At 46.2% G+C, this 21,287-nt stretch overlaps 1 protein-coding gene across 1 annotated transcript in view; it reads right to left on the reverse strand.

Annotated features, from left to right (window-relative positions):
• LOC137789572 (heparan sulfate glucosamine 3-O-sulfotransferase 3A1-like) overlaps nucleotides 1-4,593 on the reverse strand; it is a 28,135-nt gene extending 23,542 nt beyond the window's left edge. Inside the window, exon 1 of the mRNA XM_068583284.1 lies at nucleotides 3,735-4,593. Within this exon, the coding sequence (XP_068439385.1) occupies nucleotides 3,735-4,300 (566 nt within the window). The 5' untranslated portion in view covers nucleotides 4,301-4,593. The remainder of the gene's footprint in view (nucleotides 1-3,734) is intronic.
• Nucleotides 4,594-21,287: the final 16,694 nt, after the last annotated feature.

Below are 21,287 nucleotides of genomic sequence, written 5' to 3' on the forward strand. Positions count from 1 at the left end.
AAATGCAAAAACACTAATGAAGAAGAAGAAAAGATTAATTTATGGTATTCAAACACAGATGGAGGTTTGTGTTATTATTATTATTCCACGTATTTACATCTGGATTTGGATTGGCGCAAGAAAAAAAAAGGAAAAAACTTTGATTTTGTTCTGCCGACATAAACACAAATCAAATCGTCACCGCCGCTTTCTAACACAAATCCCCGCTGGGTCACTGCTTTTATGATCGTCCTATTTTTTTTATTACCATTACACAACGTCCTTTCAAATGAAGCCAGCTCCACAAAGAGGGAAAGCCCTAATTTAATGTGCTTTATTTTGTGTATTTTTTAAGCCGAGAAAACTTGTTTCTTTAGCTTTATCGCGGCTTTAACATTTTAGGAGGAGCTGAAAAGGATCCACAAACTCTTCCTCACGCAAACGACTTTCCGACACATTTATTTCCTGTGTTTTTATTTGTTGTCGCGCCACACACACAGCCCGTTTGAGTCGTGTTCCTGCGCTGCGTTTGTTTGCCTCTGGATTAATACGTGTGTGGCGGCGTCGGTGGCGCGTTGCCCTCGTGTTTAACGGGTCACACGTGTTTTTATGAAGGATAATTAACCCATTAAGGGATCTGGTGAGGGCTAATCCAACCGGTCCGCAGACATCAAACGCACAACCGCGGGCCGGGTCTAGACAGGTGAAAGCTCGGGCGTTGTGTAACCCGAGCGGACCCGACAAACACAATACGGACTACTCTGCTGCACGGACCTCTGCTTTAGTTCACAGTGTTTGCGCTTGACCTCCTTGTTCGCTGCGAGTGTCCATTTCCACAACAAAAGCCTAACAGGTTGTACGTGATTATACGGATACACCGCCGAGAAATGTGCAGTGAAATGTAACACTGGCGGCCGGGTGTTGGTTTCCTGTTTGACACACACAAAAAAAGCCCCGAATCCACTGAAAGTCTCCAGGACGGAGGGCGGCGTTTTAATTCAGAGCGCTGAAATTATCTTTTTTTTTTTTTAAAGGAAAAAGAGTAAGAAATTAATATATAAAGTTGTGACCAAGATTTAAAACAAATGCAGATGGTGGAACAGAGTTTTCACCCAACTATTTGGAGACTTAGTGCACATAAAAGTGGAGCTAAAAGTTTAAAGCTACCAATGTTTCATGCTCTGGCAACCGCGCTGTCAGAAAAACGGGACATTTTATCCTCCTCGATAAATCACAGATTCTTCTGCATCATGTTTTTTTGGGTGTGCGGCGGACTTCAGTTGATGGAAAGTCCCGTCACAAGTCAGACGAGCAGAACTCTGAGAAAGCTGGAAAAAGTAAAAGAAAGAGAAAAGTAGGCTGGAGATGCGTCACGTCGAGAGAGCTTTAAGGACGCGTCGCCGTACGCTGCTGCGCGTTCCCGTCGGGACGCGGAGACGATGACGGAGTATCGGCCTCGACAGTAAAAACAAAGAGTCTCCCGAGACGGAAGCTGCTCCGTTTTAAAGTATTCGCGAATGAAAGGAATCGCATAATTAAAGCAAATTGGACACGGCGATTAGTCACAGGAAATCTGGCCTTGTTTCAAAATACCAACAGATTTTAATTGGTATTTTTTTTAAAAAAAGGACGGTTTTACCAAGTATTCAGCGTGTACTGGACTTTTTTCATCTTTGCCACTTGTCAGATGAGTAAAAAACATCTTAAACGCGTCGCCCCCGAGGCCCCTCCCCCTCCCATCCGAGATTGAGCCAGGAGAAAAGTTTAGCGGATGCCGTCGGACTGATATCCTGGGTTTAGATGAGCACTTTTCGGGAGAGGGGGGGGGCGGCATCGGGCCAACGGCTCCAAGCGAAAGCGACTCAATCAAAATCATCCGACGGGGGGAAGACTGTCAGACGACGACGTCGAAGAAGAGCCGACAAGATGGACTCCTGCGGGGAGAGGGCCGCGCTGTTGCAACAGTTATTTATTCCTCTTCTCAATTCAAAGGGTGTGTTTTTTTTAAAAAAATGGGACAGCTTTAAGGGTGGAGGGGAGCGAGTGGAGGAGGGGAAACCGGCACTAAGGTCCGTCCTCGGAGGCACGGTCCAAATTCCAGGAGAATCTTGGCAACTCCTCGGGATAGATGGGACCCTCATGGATATAAAACACCCACAATGGATGAATAGGTAAACAGAAGGGTGTGAAAGAGTGATGGCGAAAAGAGAATGTTCACTCTCAGAGAGGCACAAAGAGGGAGGTGTGTGAGTGGGAGATGGGAGAGAGCCAGAGCGTTTTGGGGGGGAGGAGGAGAAGGGGCGAGCGAGGAGGCGAGGGAGGGGGTTGTCAGTGAGGGAGAGTAAAAGTTTTGTTTCCAGGCTTTTTTTAGAGGGTGCTCTGTTTGGTGTTAACTCAATCAAAAGGTGAATTATACCTCCCGAGACACTCAGGTAACCTTTCATTATGGCCCTAATCCCTCTTAATAACAGAGCTGCGATGTCGGCAATGCCCCATTAGACGAGGGGAACCGCCGAGGGAAGAGAGAGCCATTATTCCCCACAGGCCGGGTAGGAAATGTGAACACACAACGCTCACTCACACACACTCGCAGCGACAGATGAAATCAATCACAACTTCAGCTTGAGCGAGGTGAACGCGGCGTACTCCTCCATGCGGAGGTGGAGACGTCGGAGGGGAGTAAATGTGTGTTTATGGTCTAAAGTGTGCACTTTTGCACACAGAAAAAGAAGAAATTAAGAGTGAAAGCTCGTTGGATTGATAGCAATGCACACTTTTGCTTTTGACCTTCAATGTTTGTTTTGTGAATGCAATGTAAAAACAGTTTCATGCACTAAATAGATCTGCTCATGGTGCATTAAAACATTGTCAAAACTTTTGTTCTGTTGCAATTTATCTGCAGTAAAATATCCTCATTCTAAGTTTTGTTAATTCATTTTGCACTTTCTTTAATGGTCGGCACATCACAGCATTAAGTCCGGCTTTTAAGAAAAGAAAAAACTGCTTTAACATTTAGATTAGAAGCTCCAGGAAGAGTTTAGCTTACTTGCAAATGGAAATGGACATAAAAAATATAAAGAAATGTAATATTAATTAGGACGATTGAAGTCTACTTTTTAGTGGGTTTCAAGAAAAAAGCTAAACATTTTTTGAAGAAAGTACGTAGAAAAGTGAGCAAATACTTTTCACAGACATTACAGTGTTAATATTAAGTTAAATAAAATAAAAAGCGTTATAACAAATTGTGCAAAAACTTGTTTGAAGTTTCACACGCAGACGTAGTTATTATGAAAGACATTAATGCTTCATCAGAGAGAGAGAGAAAAAAGTAAATTGCCACTTTAATTTAATTGGAAATACTTATCATTCGTCCTTGTCTTATTTCCCAGACTAATCGAGCAACTTGAAGGCAGTCAACCCGAAAATGTGCAACAAAATGAGCAACCTGATAACATCTAATGAAAGCAGGCTTAATGCAGCGTCATAAATCAACAGGCAGCGATACTTCTACAAGTTGAGACGATAAATAAAGACTTAATCCTTATCAGCGATGAAGTAGGAAAAATAAAAAATAAAAGTTGCATCAACACAATCTATCATCGTGGCAATTTAATGACTTCTAAAAATACACAGAAGTTCATCCTGATAAGAGGGATATTAATTCACGTAATCTCCACAGTTTCATTGTTTCATATTATCAATCAACGCTAAATATGCATATATTCCGTTTAAAGTGTGTGCACGTCCACATTCACCTGTACCACTCCAGCCCGTTGTCGTAGTTGCGGTCGAAGAAGTGCGGCTCCGCTCCCACGGCTCTGATGTCCGGGTGCACCCGCAGGAACTCCAGCAGAGCCCGGGTCCCTCCCTTCTTCACCCCGATGATGAGAGCCTGCGGGAGCTTCTTGCTGCCCTCCCCGAGCGGACTGAGTTTACCTGCGAACCTCGGCGACGCTCTCCTGCTGGAGGAGGCGACGAGATCCGGGGGCGGCAAGATGAAAGACTCCCCGGGCGGCTCGGAGACCCGCCGCGCGCGCTCGTCCGCGAGGACCCGCGAGGGTCGCCGGGCGGCCCCGTAGCCCGTCAGCTCGGACCCGGCGCCGGCGGTCCAGTCGTGCGTCGTCGGTCTTTTAGTCCTCGGCGAGTCCTCGAGGAGCCCCGCGGCGCGGCGGGAGGACGCCCGGACCGGCGAGGGGCTGCAGCGGTCGGCGAGGCAGTGCAGGAGGAAGAGGGAGGTGAGGAGGGAGCACAGCATGACCGCCGCTTTCCTGAAGATGCCTCGGGACGGGGGGTCCAGCTTACCGACGCGGCTAAAAGCCATACCGGTCCCTGGGTGGTCGGTGCAGGAGCCACAGCCATGCTAGGCGCACACTATTGAGTCTCTTTGCCATGAAGAAACCGGGGAGTGAGTCTTCATCCACAGTGCGCTGCGGATAACACCTTGTCTCCTCCGCTACCCTCCTTCCCCTCTCCAAATGAAGATACCTGCTGCACACAGGTGAGAAAGAAAACGCCCTAAAACCTGCAGGGAAAGAAAATGACGGCACGCAGGTGCGCGGACACCGATTTACGCACTCAGGTAGTGAACTCTCTGCTCTTCCTCCCTCCGCTGTGTGCAGGATGCCACCACGAGCCCTGATGTGCCACCCGCACGTGTATAGAGTTGTAAACTTGTCTCGCATGTCAGGATGCTTGACGGACATCTTCTTCTGGCCAATGAGAGGAGGAGAAGAGGCGGACGGGAGCCAATGATATTCCAGGAGGTGGGCGGGTACTACTGATGCACAGGACAGCTCAAGGCAAATTAGAGAGGACTCTTCATGCACAAAATAAAGTTGTAACGCTGCATAGACACAAACTAAAATACACACTACCATAATTAACGAAGAGACGTGACACACACACGTGTGCACACGTAAACAAATGCAGATACATATTCAGCACATTTATTTCATTTATTTAATACTTTAAATGGGATCAACGTCTCTTTTTTTAATCGAGAGGTCTTCACAAACGCATATAAGCGTATAAACACACTGAAATTTCACACAATCCAATACAAAAATACATATTTTTTAGACGCAGCAGCTTGTTTTGAGACACTTTGTGGAGGCAAGGGGGGGGGGGGACAATTTCTCCCCCCCCAAAAAAATGCAGCTGAAGTCAGGCCACCAAAGAAGTCGCCCTCCACCACGAACTCTTGTTTTTACGACACGCAGCGGAAACAAAAAAAAAAGTGAAATAATGATAACGGGGGGCACATTATTTCTTTACAAGTGAACAAGAACAGAACCAAATGTTTCACATCTGCTCCTGTCTTTCGGGGCATTAGCATGAGAATGTGCAGGCAGTGCTTCAATGCTGCACAGCTCACTGCTCCAGAAAGAGGATGGAGACCTCGACACTGGGCCGCATTGCCGGTGCCAGATGTCCCCCCGTGTTGTCGCAACAATACGAGGGGGTGTCCCCGCATTTAACAAATCACACCCCGTGTCTTTTCTCTGTCCCGCTTGACACTGGAAGGAGACGCTCGACCCCCATCGAACGCCACCGTGATGACACACAAGCATGCATTCCCTCACAGAGGTCAAAATGGCTCCACACGCCTTCTTACCCCGGAGACAAATCAAGCTAAAGTAACGCCGCTTAAAAGACGTCTTTCCTTTTCAATTCGTGACAAATTAAATGCGGAGAGCCGCCGCGAAACGCTCGCACGCTTTATTCATTTATTTATGTATTTAAACAGTTATGAAGTGTGCTGACCTCTACAGAGGTCACAGGATATATCTGATGGGTCAGACATGATTAACGTGAAAGGGCAGAATCCAAAATGAATGTCTTGCACACATAATAGTGTTTTTTTTTTACTTTTTTTTTACAGTGGATAGTTTGGTGGGACAAATACTTGCACCTATAAGTAAAAGTTGTAATACTGCATGTTAAAAATATGAAGTTAGAAGTAAAAGTTCTGCATTCAAAAAGTTCTTTTAATGAAAAATGGACACTTTCCGAGTGTTATTTAATTATATATTCATATTGTGAATGTTTTCTTTATACACTATGATCCAAAACAGTATTTATAACTAATCCCAAAGTAAAAGTAAACACATTTCAATATGAAACTGCATTAAAAAGTATTATTAAATAAATAAAAATGCCCCCCGTGTTCTGGTATATTACTTATATTCATGCATTAATGTGTAAGCAGGATAGGAATGTTGCAGTTAGTCGATGTGAGGCTACTTTTTAATATAATATACAATGTTTAATAGAATATAAAATTCAGCCATCTTGCCTCAATTGATAACAAACAGGATTTTATATAATAATCTTTAAGGAATGTGTCATTTTTCATAAATTGATCTTTTGCTTTGAAAGCTAAGACTTTTTTTACAAAGTAAGTCTAGTTTTAAATTAAATATAGTGGAATAAAAAGTATATTTCACTACTTTAAAAGTCTTTTGACCACTGATTGCTCCCCTTGAGACGCCGATAAAGATCATCGATTAGTCCAACAGCAGATCTGTGAGCGACTAACCCGTTTGCAGCCGGGTTTAGTGTCTGTGCAGCGACACGTATACTTCCTCAGAGAGAGAAAAAAAAAACAGCATTTAGTGTGTAATTACACACCCAGACATTTGTGCCTTGCGAAGAAAAAAAGAAATGTGCAAGCAGTCTGGAAGGCATGTAAAAACGTAATTCTGCTTTCATCTCTCGCCGTTTATCCAAATTGCAGCACTACGGTTACACTGACGCAGCCTTTTGGGAATCCTGGACGCAGAGTTGGGGTTTAAAGTTTAAAGGGAGCACACAAACACACACTGTTTATGATCCCTTTTCGAATATAATCTGGAGTTTGCATATTGAATATATTCTCGGGGCCATGGGAACGCAAACATGCTGCCAAAACCCAAAAAAAGGGAGCGGCCGAATTGTCCGAATGTGATTGTTGTTTTTTCGTGGAAATGTAGAAACCATACCTCGACATTCATTCTCTCGAACGCAACGTCGCAGTCGTGCAGAAACTGTTTCCACGGCGGAGCCGGCCAAGTAGTTTAGACGGCGCGTCTCAGCCGTGCACATCATTTCTAGACAGGTTTATGAACTGAGCTTTTTAAGAGCTGTCAGTTTGGAGGAGACATCTTTACTGCCCGTTGCGTCGCTCGACTATAATATTTGTATTTTCGGTGCAATATTGAACAATAGAATAAAAAAAGGCACAATGCTCCATGTGGCAACAGATGCAGCTCGTAAAAAACAAGATTTACACGTGGAAATTGTGTAATTTACGACATTTCCACACAAGCCGGGCAGCTCCTTGGCTCCACACGTTCAATCCCCCTAAAAAAAAACAACTCATTTTGAGTCCAAAATTGAAAAGGCGTCGCCCACTTCAGAGCTCAATTAGGTATGTTAGTCAGAAACTTAAGAAAACTACAACATATACAGTACAACACCACCCAGATGGCAATAAAACACAAGAGGTTCTTGGCACACGACCTGCTAATGACATTAGAGAACACATGCAAATGTGTGTTTGCACATACGTGCACGGCGCCTGAGCGGTGACTCAATGTTTTACTGAAACAGGGTGTTGTTTCCTCACTGCAAGTGGGAAATGTACTTGTTCTACACACACAGCTGTCGGCCGTTCGGCGAGGTCGGGTTCTTCTGCTTCGTTGGCAGGCCGCGCAGCAGGAAAGGGTTTCTCCATTGAGCGCGGAGAAAACCCAAATAAATGGAGCTCTTAATCAGATTAATGCTCATCGGAAGAGGGCCCGTTTCTCTAAATAGTCTCCAAAAACGCCAATTTGTATGACGCACACACACAATTACGCTCCATTCATCCACGCTTTGTCTGGAGATTTGTGTTTGCAGATGTCTGCCGGAAGCAGAGGAGGAGGAGATGGCACGAAATGATGAGCTTCGAGTCTTTTTTTTTTAATTGGTATGGCGCTGTAATTTAGTTTATAATTGATACATGTTATAATATTTTCAAGGGTAAGTAATTCCATTGAAAAGATCGTTTTATAAGACGTTTAAAAACCTGATTACAGAGGCGACGCTTCAAAGCAACGCGGCGATTAATTCACGCGCACATCGAGGTGAAAACATTCCAGATTAAACGGCCTTCTTACGCAGTGTGTGTGTGTGTGTGTGTGTGTGTGTGTGTGTGTGTGTGTGTGGCGAGTTCACGCCTCGTGTCGCATTCCTTCCTCCGAGAGGCAGCAGGATGCAGCTGATAGCGAGAGAGAGGCCGGCGAGGCCGGAGAGGGAGGCGCTGTTCCAGTTTGGAAAGGTTGTGTGGATGGTTGTGTGTCCATCTCCACGGGCCGGGAAGTTTAAAGACAAGAGCGAGTGTGGAAAAAAAGGTCAATGGCACCCAAAACCAGAAGGCCAATCGTCCAAATTAATCTCTAAACACACTGTCAAGGTGTCTTTTAGTCACTGAAGTATGACGCAGCCTTTAAATGCTCCACATGGAGCCGCAAAGGAGATGAACGTTTAATGTTTGTTCCTCCTGAAAAGTTGGTTTCCTCCCTCGGCGTCATGGTGTGGGTGTGGCCTCGCGACAAAGCACACGACCCCCAACAGCTGTCATCAGATGCTGATTTCGAAATATTGCAAACTTCCTGATTGGTACACAGAAGTATACAGAATATACGAGAATATCTCATGTACTAATAACACAAATGGAGGTACTAGTACAACTAGGGGTACTTTTAGGTTGTCTGACTGCCACGCCCAACTTAGCATTCGGTTATTCGATGCACATGTGAAGCTCTGCCTGCTGATGATGTGCTTTTTCTATCGGGCATGTAATGGTCTGTGTCACCGTTACGATTTGGGCTTCTGGACTGGTTTTAAATTGGGATTGGACTGGAAACTGTGAATCTTTGTGTTGCCTTGAAGCTGTGAAATCAACATGATCACACTGTCCTTTTGTCAGGGGCTGCAGGATGAGATAACCGATCAATTGCACGACCGCGTTGACCTTTTTTGACCCGATGGGACGAGGCCAAAACCGCGGAAATGGCTCGTCGGGGTGACGTGGGATTGATACTGGCGTCCGAGACGCCGCCAGCGCAGATGACGACGTCTCGTGCGAGCCCATTAGAGCCCCGCTGGTGCACGTGTTCATTAAAAAGCAATATGTGGAAGTCCGATCTGCAGCTGCGCATCTGCTCGTACGTCCAGAGGAAGACAAGCGAGGCTGGCGGGTGGTTTTTTTTAGCAAAAATCTTAGCGCAGATCCTCCGACTGTGAGTTCAAATTATCCGTGTTGCAAACAGAGCCTGAAATTGTGTGGGATTAAGGGGTTAGGGGGGGGGGGGGAGCTGTAATCTAGCCAGGACATCTTCACGCTGTTTGCTGCTGTAACGCAATGATGGAGCCCAAGCAGAATCGATTAAAACACTCATTTGTTGAATCAGATGTGTTTTTTTTTCTCCGCCCGACCGCAACAACCGTACGACGTCTCAGGACACGCACTTCTTTATTTTGGCAGTCGACCACGTTTCATGTCACAAAGCTGACACAATAATTCAGTATCGCCGGCCATGTGGACATTATATCAGCTCTGATTGGTGTGGTTTCAAGGCACGTTGCGCAACCGCAACTGAGGCTCGAATAACATCGTTTTTGACGATATCGTAGCAATCGGACCCTTTGGAAGTAAGAGCAGCAATATCGCGTCGTCCCCCCTCACCTGTTTTCTTTGGAAGCGATAACAAGCCCGGGCAATGACACCTCGGAAAACCTCCGTCCGTAAACGAGCTCTGTGTGGTCGGCCCCGCCGGCTTCTACACACTGACGGACGAGCGAGAGTCGGCGCCTCGTCCAAGACAAACAAGACCCTCGGTTTGTGTGATTATTGCGCAGAGTTTAGAATAATTCTCGGTGAAAGCGAAGCAGGAGGGTGACGGAGGAGAGGACGGAGAGGTGGGGGCTGCTGTCAGAGTCGGGTAACGTGACGGTGTGCAGCATGATGTATGGAGGAAGGCTTGTTTGGAGATCATAGCACACACTTTTCCCCCATTAATGAACTCTCTAAACGGGGTATGAGAGCAGAGATGCAGCGACAGACAAGGCTGTGGCGCTGGATGTGGCGGATGTTGCCTTACCCCTCGAAGAGGGCTCCATTGCTAATGGCAAATGGACGGTTGAAGCGACGTTTTTTATACCCCACAGACACTCCATCTTTTCCTGGATCCTCCACGATGGGTGGGCCGAGTCCATCCTTTTGCACGGCTGTCCCATTTGTTCCCAAGTGCGCGCTCTGCAAAACACCTGAGGTCGATCTCTACCCCCGTCAAAGACTTCATGGGAACTGGGACGACTGGGAAACGAGACGTCCTGAGAGGCACGAGGGCGACTTGCTAGCGGCGGCGATAGCCGCAAGCAACAGGCAACGAAGTGACGGGGTCCAGAAGTGATTAACACAAGGACTCGAAGGCAACTGTTTGATCATCATGCCACAGTAAATGTGATTACACACGTTTAGGGAGGTAAGTAAATACTTCATGCAACTCCCGTTTTACATCACATCACTGAGCAGAGCTGATGAGCAGGAAAACGACGCTGTGGGGGCGATTCCTCTTTGTCATTTGGACAATGGAACGGGTCGTCTCTCGCTGCCGATAAGGCGGCTTTCTTCATCCTGCATGCGTAGGTGAGGCGCTAACCTCTCCGCCTCCCCCACGGAGATATTTACATCTGATCTCGCCCTGCGTGGTCACGTGGAAAATATGTAATGAAGACTATTTGTTAACGTCAGCGTCTGGCCTCTTTAAATAGTCTGAGCCCTCGGCCATTTAACGACTTCTTCCTCAGACGCGTCAGAAGTCTAATTAAATTCCTGCCTTGGGTGACTCGTTAATAAGAAACGCAGCGTGGATGATACCTCGCTCGCCGCGGTGCGTAATCCAAAAAAAAGCAGTGACGAGGTTGTGTTTGCGAGCGGCTGTCTTTTTCTAACCTCTTCCTCAAAATGATTGTTTTGGCCCTGAAACACAGAGCAATTGTTGTTTGAGTATTACAGCTTAAAATACCTTTCTAACATATCAGACCTTCCGCTATGGTGGGTATGAAAACCCTGTAATTTGATCCTTTTTGATTAGATGTAATTTCACCATGCATCTGGGCTGCTGATTCACCTCAAAGGGTTTTAAGTTTGGTGCCAATTACCTCAGACTTCAGTCGCGTGTTGGGACAGCCTCTTGTCATTTACATTCCTGCAGACCTGCAGGATCAACGTTCACACATAATTATGAATTTGCATGCATTATATACAACTAACTTGACCCCAAAAAGTCACATCATTCAACCTGGAGGTCTCCTACATTAGAGATCTAGTGCTGATATGAGTTATCTGTTGAATCCTGATTTAAGTTTTTTTGTCAACCATATGTTACAGTCTTTTAAATCTTCAGTGTTTAATAATTAATTGACAAACTGTGTCATGTTGCAGTTTACACCCACCTCTGTCTAAAATGTCATCACTTTATCTCGTGAAATTGTCATATTCAGCAAATGGATTTTAAACTTTGACCAAAATGAGTGGTGTTCCTGAGACATTGCATTCACAAGAAAGGGACGTTGACCTTTGACCTCCAAATGGACATTTATGCATTTTTCATATTTTTTATTCTGAAATTTTCCTTCCCATACATAAAGACAAATATATGGAAGCCCATTTCTGACACACAAAAAAAGAAAAAGTCCTAATTATGACAACGAAAAAAAAAAATCATAATTTTGACCCCCCCCGCCCCTCAAAAAAAAGTGACGGAAATGGGCTTCCATACTTTTCCACTATGGTTGGTGCAGAAAAACTCTTTTTCAATGCAAAATTTTTTTTTAAAATCCTTCAGACTTTGTGTTGGAAGAGTTGACCAATAAAATCCAACAATTCACCCCATTTAAGGGAACAACAGCAGCCTGAAACAGGTGAGCGATGCCAACGTGTCCTTATTGCTGCTAATTCCAACTTCAAAGAGTCGTATATTCAGTCTGCGTTTTAACCTCTTTTCCAGCTCAGCCTTCATCTGCGGGACGTGGTCTTAAACGTCTATCTTTACAACAAAGTCACTTAAAGTTAATCACTGCGGAGTCAGTCGAGCCATCAAAAGCCATAAACGTTGCTCAACTGTCGGACTCGTAACCAGCCGGACTCAGGTGGAGCCTCCGCCGCTCATGCTTTTAACAGATGAGAGAGTCACTGTGCTGCAGAACATTAACCCACATCCATCAGCACCAGCGAGGACGCAGACAGATAGTGTACACACAGGAGAACGCATATACACTGGGGGTCACGCGCAGACACACACACACACACACAGAGGGCACCCACACACATCGCAGAGCCCATAGATGTGACTGCGTGACAACATCTGGGCTAACGGTTGTGTTTAAAGATGTCTCCCAGGAGCGCTTCTTCCTCTTTTCCCTGAAAGGCATCGCTCTCTCCAGCCACGCAGGAGAAAGATGCAGCGCCTATTGTGTCGGTCTGTCCAGACACACACCTTCACCACAAAAAAAACAACAAAAGAAAACAGAAGGGATCCCTCCTCGCGCCGATGAGCTGCCAGAAGGAATAAAACATGGCGTCAACCTTGCATATCACTTTTACCACTCGGAGGATGACAGAGTGATAAAATGGAAGTCTGGCCAAGTTCTGCGTCAACACCCCATCATATGTAATGAGGACGAGGGGAAAGGAGGCGCTTTATGCTGCAGCTTCGAGAATGCTGAGGATGATTCAGAGACGTAGCGGTCAGAAACAAGGAGTGAAGGATGTTTGAGGTGTTTATTTTGCATCGTTCGTTCATTCAAAAACCTTTTCCGCTCTCTTTTTTTTCTGATTGATACCCTCAAACTGTGGAATGGAGAGTGAAAAAGCTATCATTTAATAGGTGAAAACAAAATCCAGGGATGCTGCTTTGACCGCCCTGAACATCGCCACACACACACACACACACACCACCTCAATGTCAGCACAACCTCATTTTCGATGTGCAGATAAGAGAGATAGGGGCCAGCACTTCTGCCGCCACAATTTGACACAACTAATTTAGAACGGCTCTGGAATATATTACCTCGCCAGAAAACATAATAATAATGGAGAAGCATCAATCAAGCGGGACCCCGCGCATACATTGTGTAATAAAGCTTATCTCCGGGTGACACAGTCCGTCTGACTCAGCCTGCCAGCCGGAACGAAAAAAAAAGAAAAAGACCTCCACGCAAAAGGAAGCCCTGCCATCAGGCGCCGGTTAACGCCGCATAAATATGCAGTTTAAGAGTCAATGACATTTTAATAAGGCAAAGCTGACGGCTTACTGCTCGCACACAAACACACGGGTTGTTTTCTCGAGCCCCAGAATAAAAAAAAAAATAGACCAGCTAGGAGCGCCCATGTCTACACGGACTGTGAGAAAGAATGTTGTTTCTTTGAATATGTATACCCCCCTCAGCTGTCATCACACACACACACACACACACACACACACACACCTACAAATTGTCAGACATTGGTGTGTGTGTGTGTGTGTGTGTGTGTGTCCCCCTCCCTTCAAATGTTTCTATAATTTTTTCCAGGCGTTAACTGGATTCAGCTGCCTGTGAACTGCTTTGGCTCTCATCTCCACTTTCCATATTATTTAGACGGGGCCTTCTTGTTGATGTTCGGTCACTAGCTTGTTTTGCGGACTGTTCTCACCGCCCGCCGCTCACAAGTCCTCATTGTGTCCCCCCGGCGTGATGTCATGCCTCCCCAAAAAACACCTGGGAAACCCTGGAGTTTGTGTCGGAGTCTGTTCGGGACAGCTCGGCGTTTGTTAGCCGTGATTAATGGGGCGGGCGCGCGGATTTCAAAGCGAGACGAGGCTGTCAAGCTGTGTTTATTAATAACACCAAAGGTTGAGCTAATATACATTTTGCATTTACATAAACTGACTTATGTCACGGTGAAACCATCCACAAAACTACCCCTGAAAACACGTCTCGTGCACAGCCAATGTCTCCTTTTGAAGTGGGCGGCAAACTATTTATACATCCGTCGAGGACTTTTTGTTATTTCGTGCCGCGGCTTCCACTCCACCCCGTCACTCAAAAAGTAAAATGTCCGCTGTCATTGCGTCACGGTCGCCAGACAGCCGCCCCGTTTCACGACGGAGGTCACCAGACAGGACTCTAACGGCTCCAGATGGGCTTGAAAAACAGCCCATCGGCTCCACAAACAAACACACACACACACTTTTCCGCTCTTTAAGCAACGCCGATTAGGACTCGTCCCCCTTTAGGGCGTTTTTGAATCAACCGGGATCCCACCGCGGTCGGCGGTGTGTCTCTTTTAGCCCCCGCTGTCTTTGGAAAGAATGCCCTTTAATGTCGGTAATCCCAAAAACTGCAACACACACGCCGCTGCCTTTATTCTTTATTTGGATCCTCCCATTAGATCCTGTAGTAGAGGGCGCTAATAACATATTTTCGCCAGCCTTCCGTTCACCCCGCCGGCAACTAATGCATCACATTTAGCGTAGCCTAGCGCCCCCTTGACACCGCGGGCCTGGGGGAGGAATGTGGAGATGGATCCTGGCAGAGCGAGTGGGCTAATGGGGGATGATCCTCTGAACGTGGACTGTCGCTCATTGTCACTGTGGTTCGGGGCATTGTTGGCATTAAGGCGATCAGTGTGAGGACACGGCTCATTGGACTTCGCGGTCCCGGCCGAGCTCGGAGCATCGTCGACGTGATGGATCTCGGCTGCGTCTCGATGCAAGCAGTGGCAATGAAAGTGGTAAATATGAAGCAATTAAGGCGGCGGAGCACAAAATAACAACGCGGGTGTGTCCGTCGAGGTGTTTTGAGTCAACAGAGGAAACTGATCGTCCCGTAAATGCAGTTTCCGAGAGACTTTGAACTCGTCTAGACAAAATAATTGGTTATGCACGTGTTTTTTCTGTCCACCAGGTTTTTGAAAATGCAGGGTTGCTGATATCTCATTAGGGGGCAGCCAGTCCGGTGATAAGCCGCAGTCAGACAGGATGAATCCCTGTCTGGGTCTGGAGGCCTCGAGACGCCACACCCAGCCCAGCATACGCCATCACACACCAGCAAATATGAACGTACGATGCACACACACACACACACAGATATATACAGACACACACACACCCGCGACATCCTCAGCTGTCACAGTCTTCACAGCTGATTTACCGTCTTGCCTTTGAAAATGTGCGCTCACGTACACTTAGAGAGCAGGGCAGAGGAAGGATAAGCCCTTCTTTTTCTTTATAGGATGGTCGTGTATCACCTCTGGTTGTAAAAATAACTTTTAACCGCGCGGGCGCTATGGCGTCTAATCGCTTCGCGCCGTATCCTCCAGCGAGAGTGGACCGTTTGTATTGTTTGCTGAGCTGCTGTTGAAGACGTTGTTTTATCGCAACACATCATTTTGACATATGAAGCCACGCTGATTAAATTCCGCTGTTTGAAATTGTGCCACTTAGGAGATGCTTTTAGCCGTGATTATAACTTGTCCTGACAACACAGACACTCAAGTAGCAACAGAGACAGACGCACGCACCGCTCTGTCTCGCATATAAAAGTTGTGGATTTGCTTTGTAATGTTAAACGGACTTTTCGGTCCAAAGTGGGATATTTATTTTTGTTGAATTAGTCTTTTTTTAGCGGTGCTATAATGCCGCGTCTTCATAGATTTGATTTCTCCAACAAATAGTTTGAATTATAATATCTTTGGTTATCAGCTGACTTCCTCCCAGTTGGTTTATGAGCCAATACTTTATGTTTTATGCTAGCATGCTAACACACTAAGCTAGGATGAACATGGCCACATTTCACCTGCTAACGTTGTCACAGTGAGCATGCTAGCATGCTAACACACTAAGCTAAATTAAGACCACGGTTGTGATAAATGGTAAAAATATATATATAATTAACACACTCGTCATTCTCATACAGTGTGTTTGGTTAAATAAATCACACCAGAGCATTGTAAGTACAAAGAACACAAACACAAAAGGGTTAATAGTAATATATTACATTTTCTAGCACTAGAGGGTAAACCAAGCATGTTGGTAGTTTTAGTGCACATTCATGTGTTATGATTGAGTTTTACTATGTGCACTATGGACATATCTTCTTGTTAGCTTGTGTTTACGTTGTGCCCTCAGGATATCACAGTTTATATTACACTTAAATCAATCTTTATTACTTGCGTGAGTGTGCCGTGTTGGAGGCAGATGGAACGTCTCCAAATGCTGCAAAATGGCAACTTCTTGAGATGTCACTTCTCCCTAAACAAACCTGAAGGCTTTCCACTCGGGCTGCCTCGTGTCCCACACAGCTCCAACTCCTCAACGTCAACCCAGCGCTTCTCCTCCTCTCTCCTCGCCTCTCTTTTCCTCCCTTCTCCTCCCCTCTCCTGCCCTCCCCTCCTCTCTTATCTTCTATTTTTTCCCTCCTTTCCTTTCCTTTTCTCTCATCTCCTTTCCTTCCCTGATCTCATCTCCTTTACTCCTATCTCCTCTCCTTTTCTTTTCTCTGTGCTCGTCTTTCTTCTCCTCTTTTATATTCACTTCTCTTCTCTATTTTCTTTAATTTTCTCTCCTCTTATCTTGTCTTCTTTCCTCTCATCCCCTGCTTTCTCATCCTTTACTCTCCTCCTTTTTCTCCTCTTCTCCTTTCTGCACTTCTCCTCTCTTATTTTATTGTACTCCTTTTTCTCTCCTTTCCTTTGCTCTCCTCTTGTCTTGTCTCATTTCCTCTCCTCCCCCTTCTTTCCCCTCCTTTCTCCTCATTTCGTCTCCTCTCCTTTCCTTGTTTTTCCCTCTCCTCTCCTGCCCTCAACTCCTTTCTTTCTCCTCCTCTCCTCCTCCTTTCTTTGCCTCTCCTCTCTTGTATTATATTATCTTCTTTTCTCTCCTTTCCTTTTCTCTCCTCTTCTCTCGTCTTGTTTCCTCTCCCTCCTCTCTCCTTATTTCTTCTCCTTTCCTTTCCTCTTCTCCTTTCTTTGCCTCTCCCTCCCCTCCTCCTCCTCCTCTCATCTCTCAAGAACCTAATTACAAGTCACATATTAGGACATAACTTTGATCCGGACACATATTCTGTGCCAAACGAGCGCATTGAGCCAGCTAATCCCTGTCATGCTAAATGAGTACCTGCTTTGCTAACCTTTGATCTGTCGGGTGAGGACGCGCCGGCCCAATTACATCCCAGCTTTTATGAGAGGGCAACAACGTGCTCTTTCAAAACCACCGGGATTGAGGCTTTTATTTTATTACAAAGTGAGACCTGTTTCTCAGACGGAACCCTAAAGTATTAGGGATTAGACGTAAGGGGAGAAAATTGAGTTGGCCGGTTTCTTTATTAATGTACAGCCACATTCTGGCTTGCTACATGGTTTTAATCCTAACCCCTGGCCCTCCAGGACCCTAAAAGCTCACCACAGTCACTGCTAGGATTTCAGCCGTGCTGTTTGAGGTTAATGACTTCTTGGCGAAGAGAGAGAGAGAGAACCGTTCTGACTGTGAAATTAAATTGTTAAACAGCCTGCATAATGGAATTATGCATTGTGTCGTACGGCGTAATTGAGATTACGCTTCGGTCAGTTTGAAAATCCTTTTGAGGTTCGGCCTTTTTTCGGCGATATGCACGGTGGAGCATTTAAAAAACATGTTTTTTGGCAATGTATGTCTTCTATATGTCGTCCTCCTGCAGAAGCGAGCGGCAACAGTTTCAGCCCTCTGGTGAGGAGCCCCATGGGAACACTGAGCTGAGACGGACAGGAAGCTGATGACTCCATCTCCTGACAGCCCAGTGTTCAGGCTCATGTCGGGGAAAGCTTTGGGAGGGGTGTGTGTGTGTGTGTGTGTGTGTGTGTGTGCAAGTGCACGGGTGAACTGCTCACTATGGGGCCTGTAATGGTCGGACTGGGAATTCTAATAAGAAACCTCTCCGTCCTCTCTGCTCACCAATACAAGCCACCCACTGCTTAACCGGTCACACGGGCAGATATTTCCAAAAAAAAAGAAAAGAAAAGAGGGCTGAGAAGATCCAAAGGACCAATTTCATTTCAAAACTCAATCCGCCAGTGCATGGGATTTGCATTGCTAATGAGGGGCTGCCTTGCCCTTTTTTCTTCTCCCCCTCCTGTCTCCCTCTCCTCCTCCTCTTCCTCCTCCTCCTCCTCTGAGCTCGGCTTTGTACTGACAGCAAAGGGAGGCTGAGCCCCACGCAAAGACCTCTGAACCGAGCTTATCTTGCTAAATGAAACACCATGTTTCTAATGTAAACTATTCTGTAGCACATCAGCGCGCCTCGGTGTCAGCTCAGGCCCCTCCCTTCCCCATTAGGGCTCACGGCTGGCCTACTTTTACTTTATTTTAACAGCAAAGGGAGGTTGTTGTCCTTTCCCGCTTTATTTAGCTTGTGTCCTGCTATTCTGTCGAATAATGGAAGGATTTGTGGTGTACAGTAGATAACAGTATTTTTTTTTTTTGGGCGATTAGCAGATGTTGTAAATCCGACTTTCAGTTGAATTCAACACATCGGAGACTCGCTCTCATCCTCAGAGAGACGTGCTTTCTTTTTCTAACTTGCCACCATCATTTTTCTCGCTGTTCTCCTCTTTGTCTCTTGCTCTGTCTCCGTCTCCATCAGTCTTCCTCCTCCTCTCATCTCTCAGAGCCTGCATACGTCGGGAGAGGTTGCATTAAAACCCAAGGAGCCACTGGAGGCAGGTCAAAATCAGCATGCGCAATGAAATGCATTGTTTTTCCTCAATGATTCGAGTAATAACGAGAGGGGGGGCAACAGAGAAATCCAGGAGAAAATAAATGTAATATGCAACCCCATGTAATAGCAATCGAAATCAAATGGCTATTGCTGCATATGATGCATTTATTTCTGCAAAGCTTTACACCTAATTACCCCTATAAGTGCTCTTCAGGACGGATGTGAGGCAGGGGTCTCATAATCTTAATAGAAATAATAACAGTCTGATGCATATGTAAATGATCAGAAGAGAGGCGGCGATGTTTTGGATGGAGCGGTCGTGGATAATGAGGGTTCAGGAGTTCAGCGGCGGCGTCATCGCATCAGAGCGTCCGTGTGCGATACGCCACTCCACATGAATGTGCCGGCTTATCTATCGATTCTCAAAAATGTGTTCTTTTCTAATGACATTTTAACGATCGCGGGATTAGACCGAGACGAATATTTACCTTAATCTATGTCCCGATGTCAACAGAAACCAGAACACAAATTCCTGGGACTCGTGAGTGTCTGCGTCGCGCTAATCACCCGCAATCAACGTTAGCAACGTTAGCTTGAAGGTACTTGGCTTCAAACCCTTCACAGTGAAGGATTGTTGACCCTCCACCTCCACACATTCTCCCATTAATTTCACCCTCCCTTCTGAATCCTTCGTGTCGCTGAGAGACTTTAGACTGTGTGTTTTCGTATTCAGGTGCAAATTAGCCCCTCGTCGCTGCGAAAATCCTCAAATCCCCGCGGCTCCCTTCGCCAGCCGCCTAGCCGCGAGCGGGGGGGGTTTTCTCTAAGCGAGCGCCTCTGGAAAGCCTCGGCCTCGCCGTCATCGTTTATTTTCGCTGTACGCGAGCGGAAAATATGCCCTGTTTGTGTTTGTGGATGTGTGAACGGCCCACAAGCTCGTGTGTGCTTGTCAACCCTCTTCGCTTTAAGGCTGTTAATTCCTAGCGCAACATCGGCTCTCGCGAAACTGTTTTGCTACATGTGTATGTTTTCCTGCAGCTGGGTTTGCACAGTGGGTACCAGTGTGTGTCTGTGTGTGCGTGTGTGTGTCTGTGTGTGTGTGTGCGGGCCCTCCCCGTCCCTCACACATCCTCTGATGTTTCATGGTGAGACAGATCGCTTGAAATAAATCACAGGCGGTTTTAATCAGAGTGAAGCAGGCCGAGCCGGGCTCATAAACGACGGGCCAAACTTAGTTCAACTTCCTCCCTTCCTCTCCGTCTGTCTCCATTTCTTCTGCCCTCTCACTCTCTTTTAACAAGGCCTTTATCGTCCCCTGCTTTCCCACCATCACTTGGCCTCCCTCCCTCCCTTCCCTCGCTATCTTACTTTCTCTCGCTCACTATCGCTCCGTGTCCTTGGCTGCCGGGCTCCTCCTGTAAACAAGCCGGGGGAATCGCATTTTGGCATTCCTGAAACAACCCTGGATTTGATTTTACAACCCAATTAAAGTCCAGTAGTAAATCAAGAGAGTCCAAGGAACCCTTCTTTATTATTCTTTAGTTGTTGTCCTATTTCTCTGTGGGCACCACCAACATTTAAGACTCTCTAGACCCACAAACCCCAAAAAACAACAACATGTGAACAGGTCCACTTTAATAGAAATAAGGCAGCGGGCAGGAGGCGTCGGATGAGCATGTTTACAGAGCAGAGACGCCGCTGTGGGTGTCCTATCAGTGTGAGGAATGCCAACACACACACACACACACACACACACACACACACACACACACACACACAAACACTCTCACACACTCACAAACTCAGTCATACAATCATTCATTCGCACTGTAGCTACCGTCTCTCTTCCTTTTATAAACATCGCTCTCTCTCTCTCTCTTTCTCTCTCTCTCTCTCTCTGTCTCTCTCACACACACACACACACACTCACACACACACACACACATACAGCCCAGCAGAGCCGACTAGATAAACGGGGAAACCTGTCACTAAAACGGAGGCATTTGATTCATCAAAAAAAAAAAAAAAAAAGTCAATAGTGGAATATTCTCCACTCGACCGGAGTCCCATTAATCTGCCAGTAGATTAAAATGTCACGGCGGCGGACGGGCCGCGGCTGCAGAGCTGTTTTTCATGCAGCTCTGCGGCCCAGACAGTAATTGCATACGCCGATCAATCAAAGGGGATGTGCCGGATTGTCGTTTTTCATTACAAAGACAACAGGTTACGACGGCCTGTCGACTTTACTGTAGAAAATGTGTGTTAATGACTTATCAATAACCGGCTGCCGGCCGCCGTGACGGCCGGCGATCGGGAATGAGCGATGATGTGAGCGCAGAGAGAGAGAAAAAGGGAGGAAAAAAAAGCATCTAAGGCCGATTTAGCTTTCGCTAAATATATATTCAGAAGGAAAGTAGACTGTAGTAGCCAGACGTCAGTCTCTCTTAGATTAAGTCGTCCTCCGGCTCATTGTTAAACATCTTCTGGCAAAGTGAGATACTTGCTAAACACATTCGTAAACTGTTTGCACCGAGGTCTGATTGGGAAAG

The sequence above is a fragment of the Clinocottus analis genome, unplaced genomic scaffold (assembly GCF_023055335.1).
Source record: "Clinocottus analis isolate CAN_PGR_092001 unplaced genomic scaffold, fCliAna1.0.p SCAF_19, whole genome shotgun sequence".
Lineage (NCBI taxonomy): Eukaryota > Metazoa > Chordata > Actinopteri > Perciformes > Cottidae > Clinocottus > Clinocottus analis.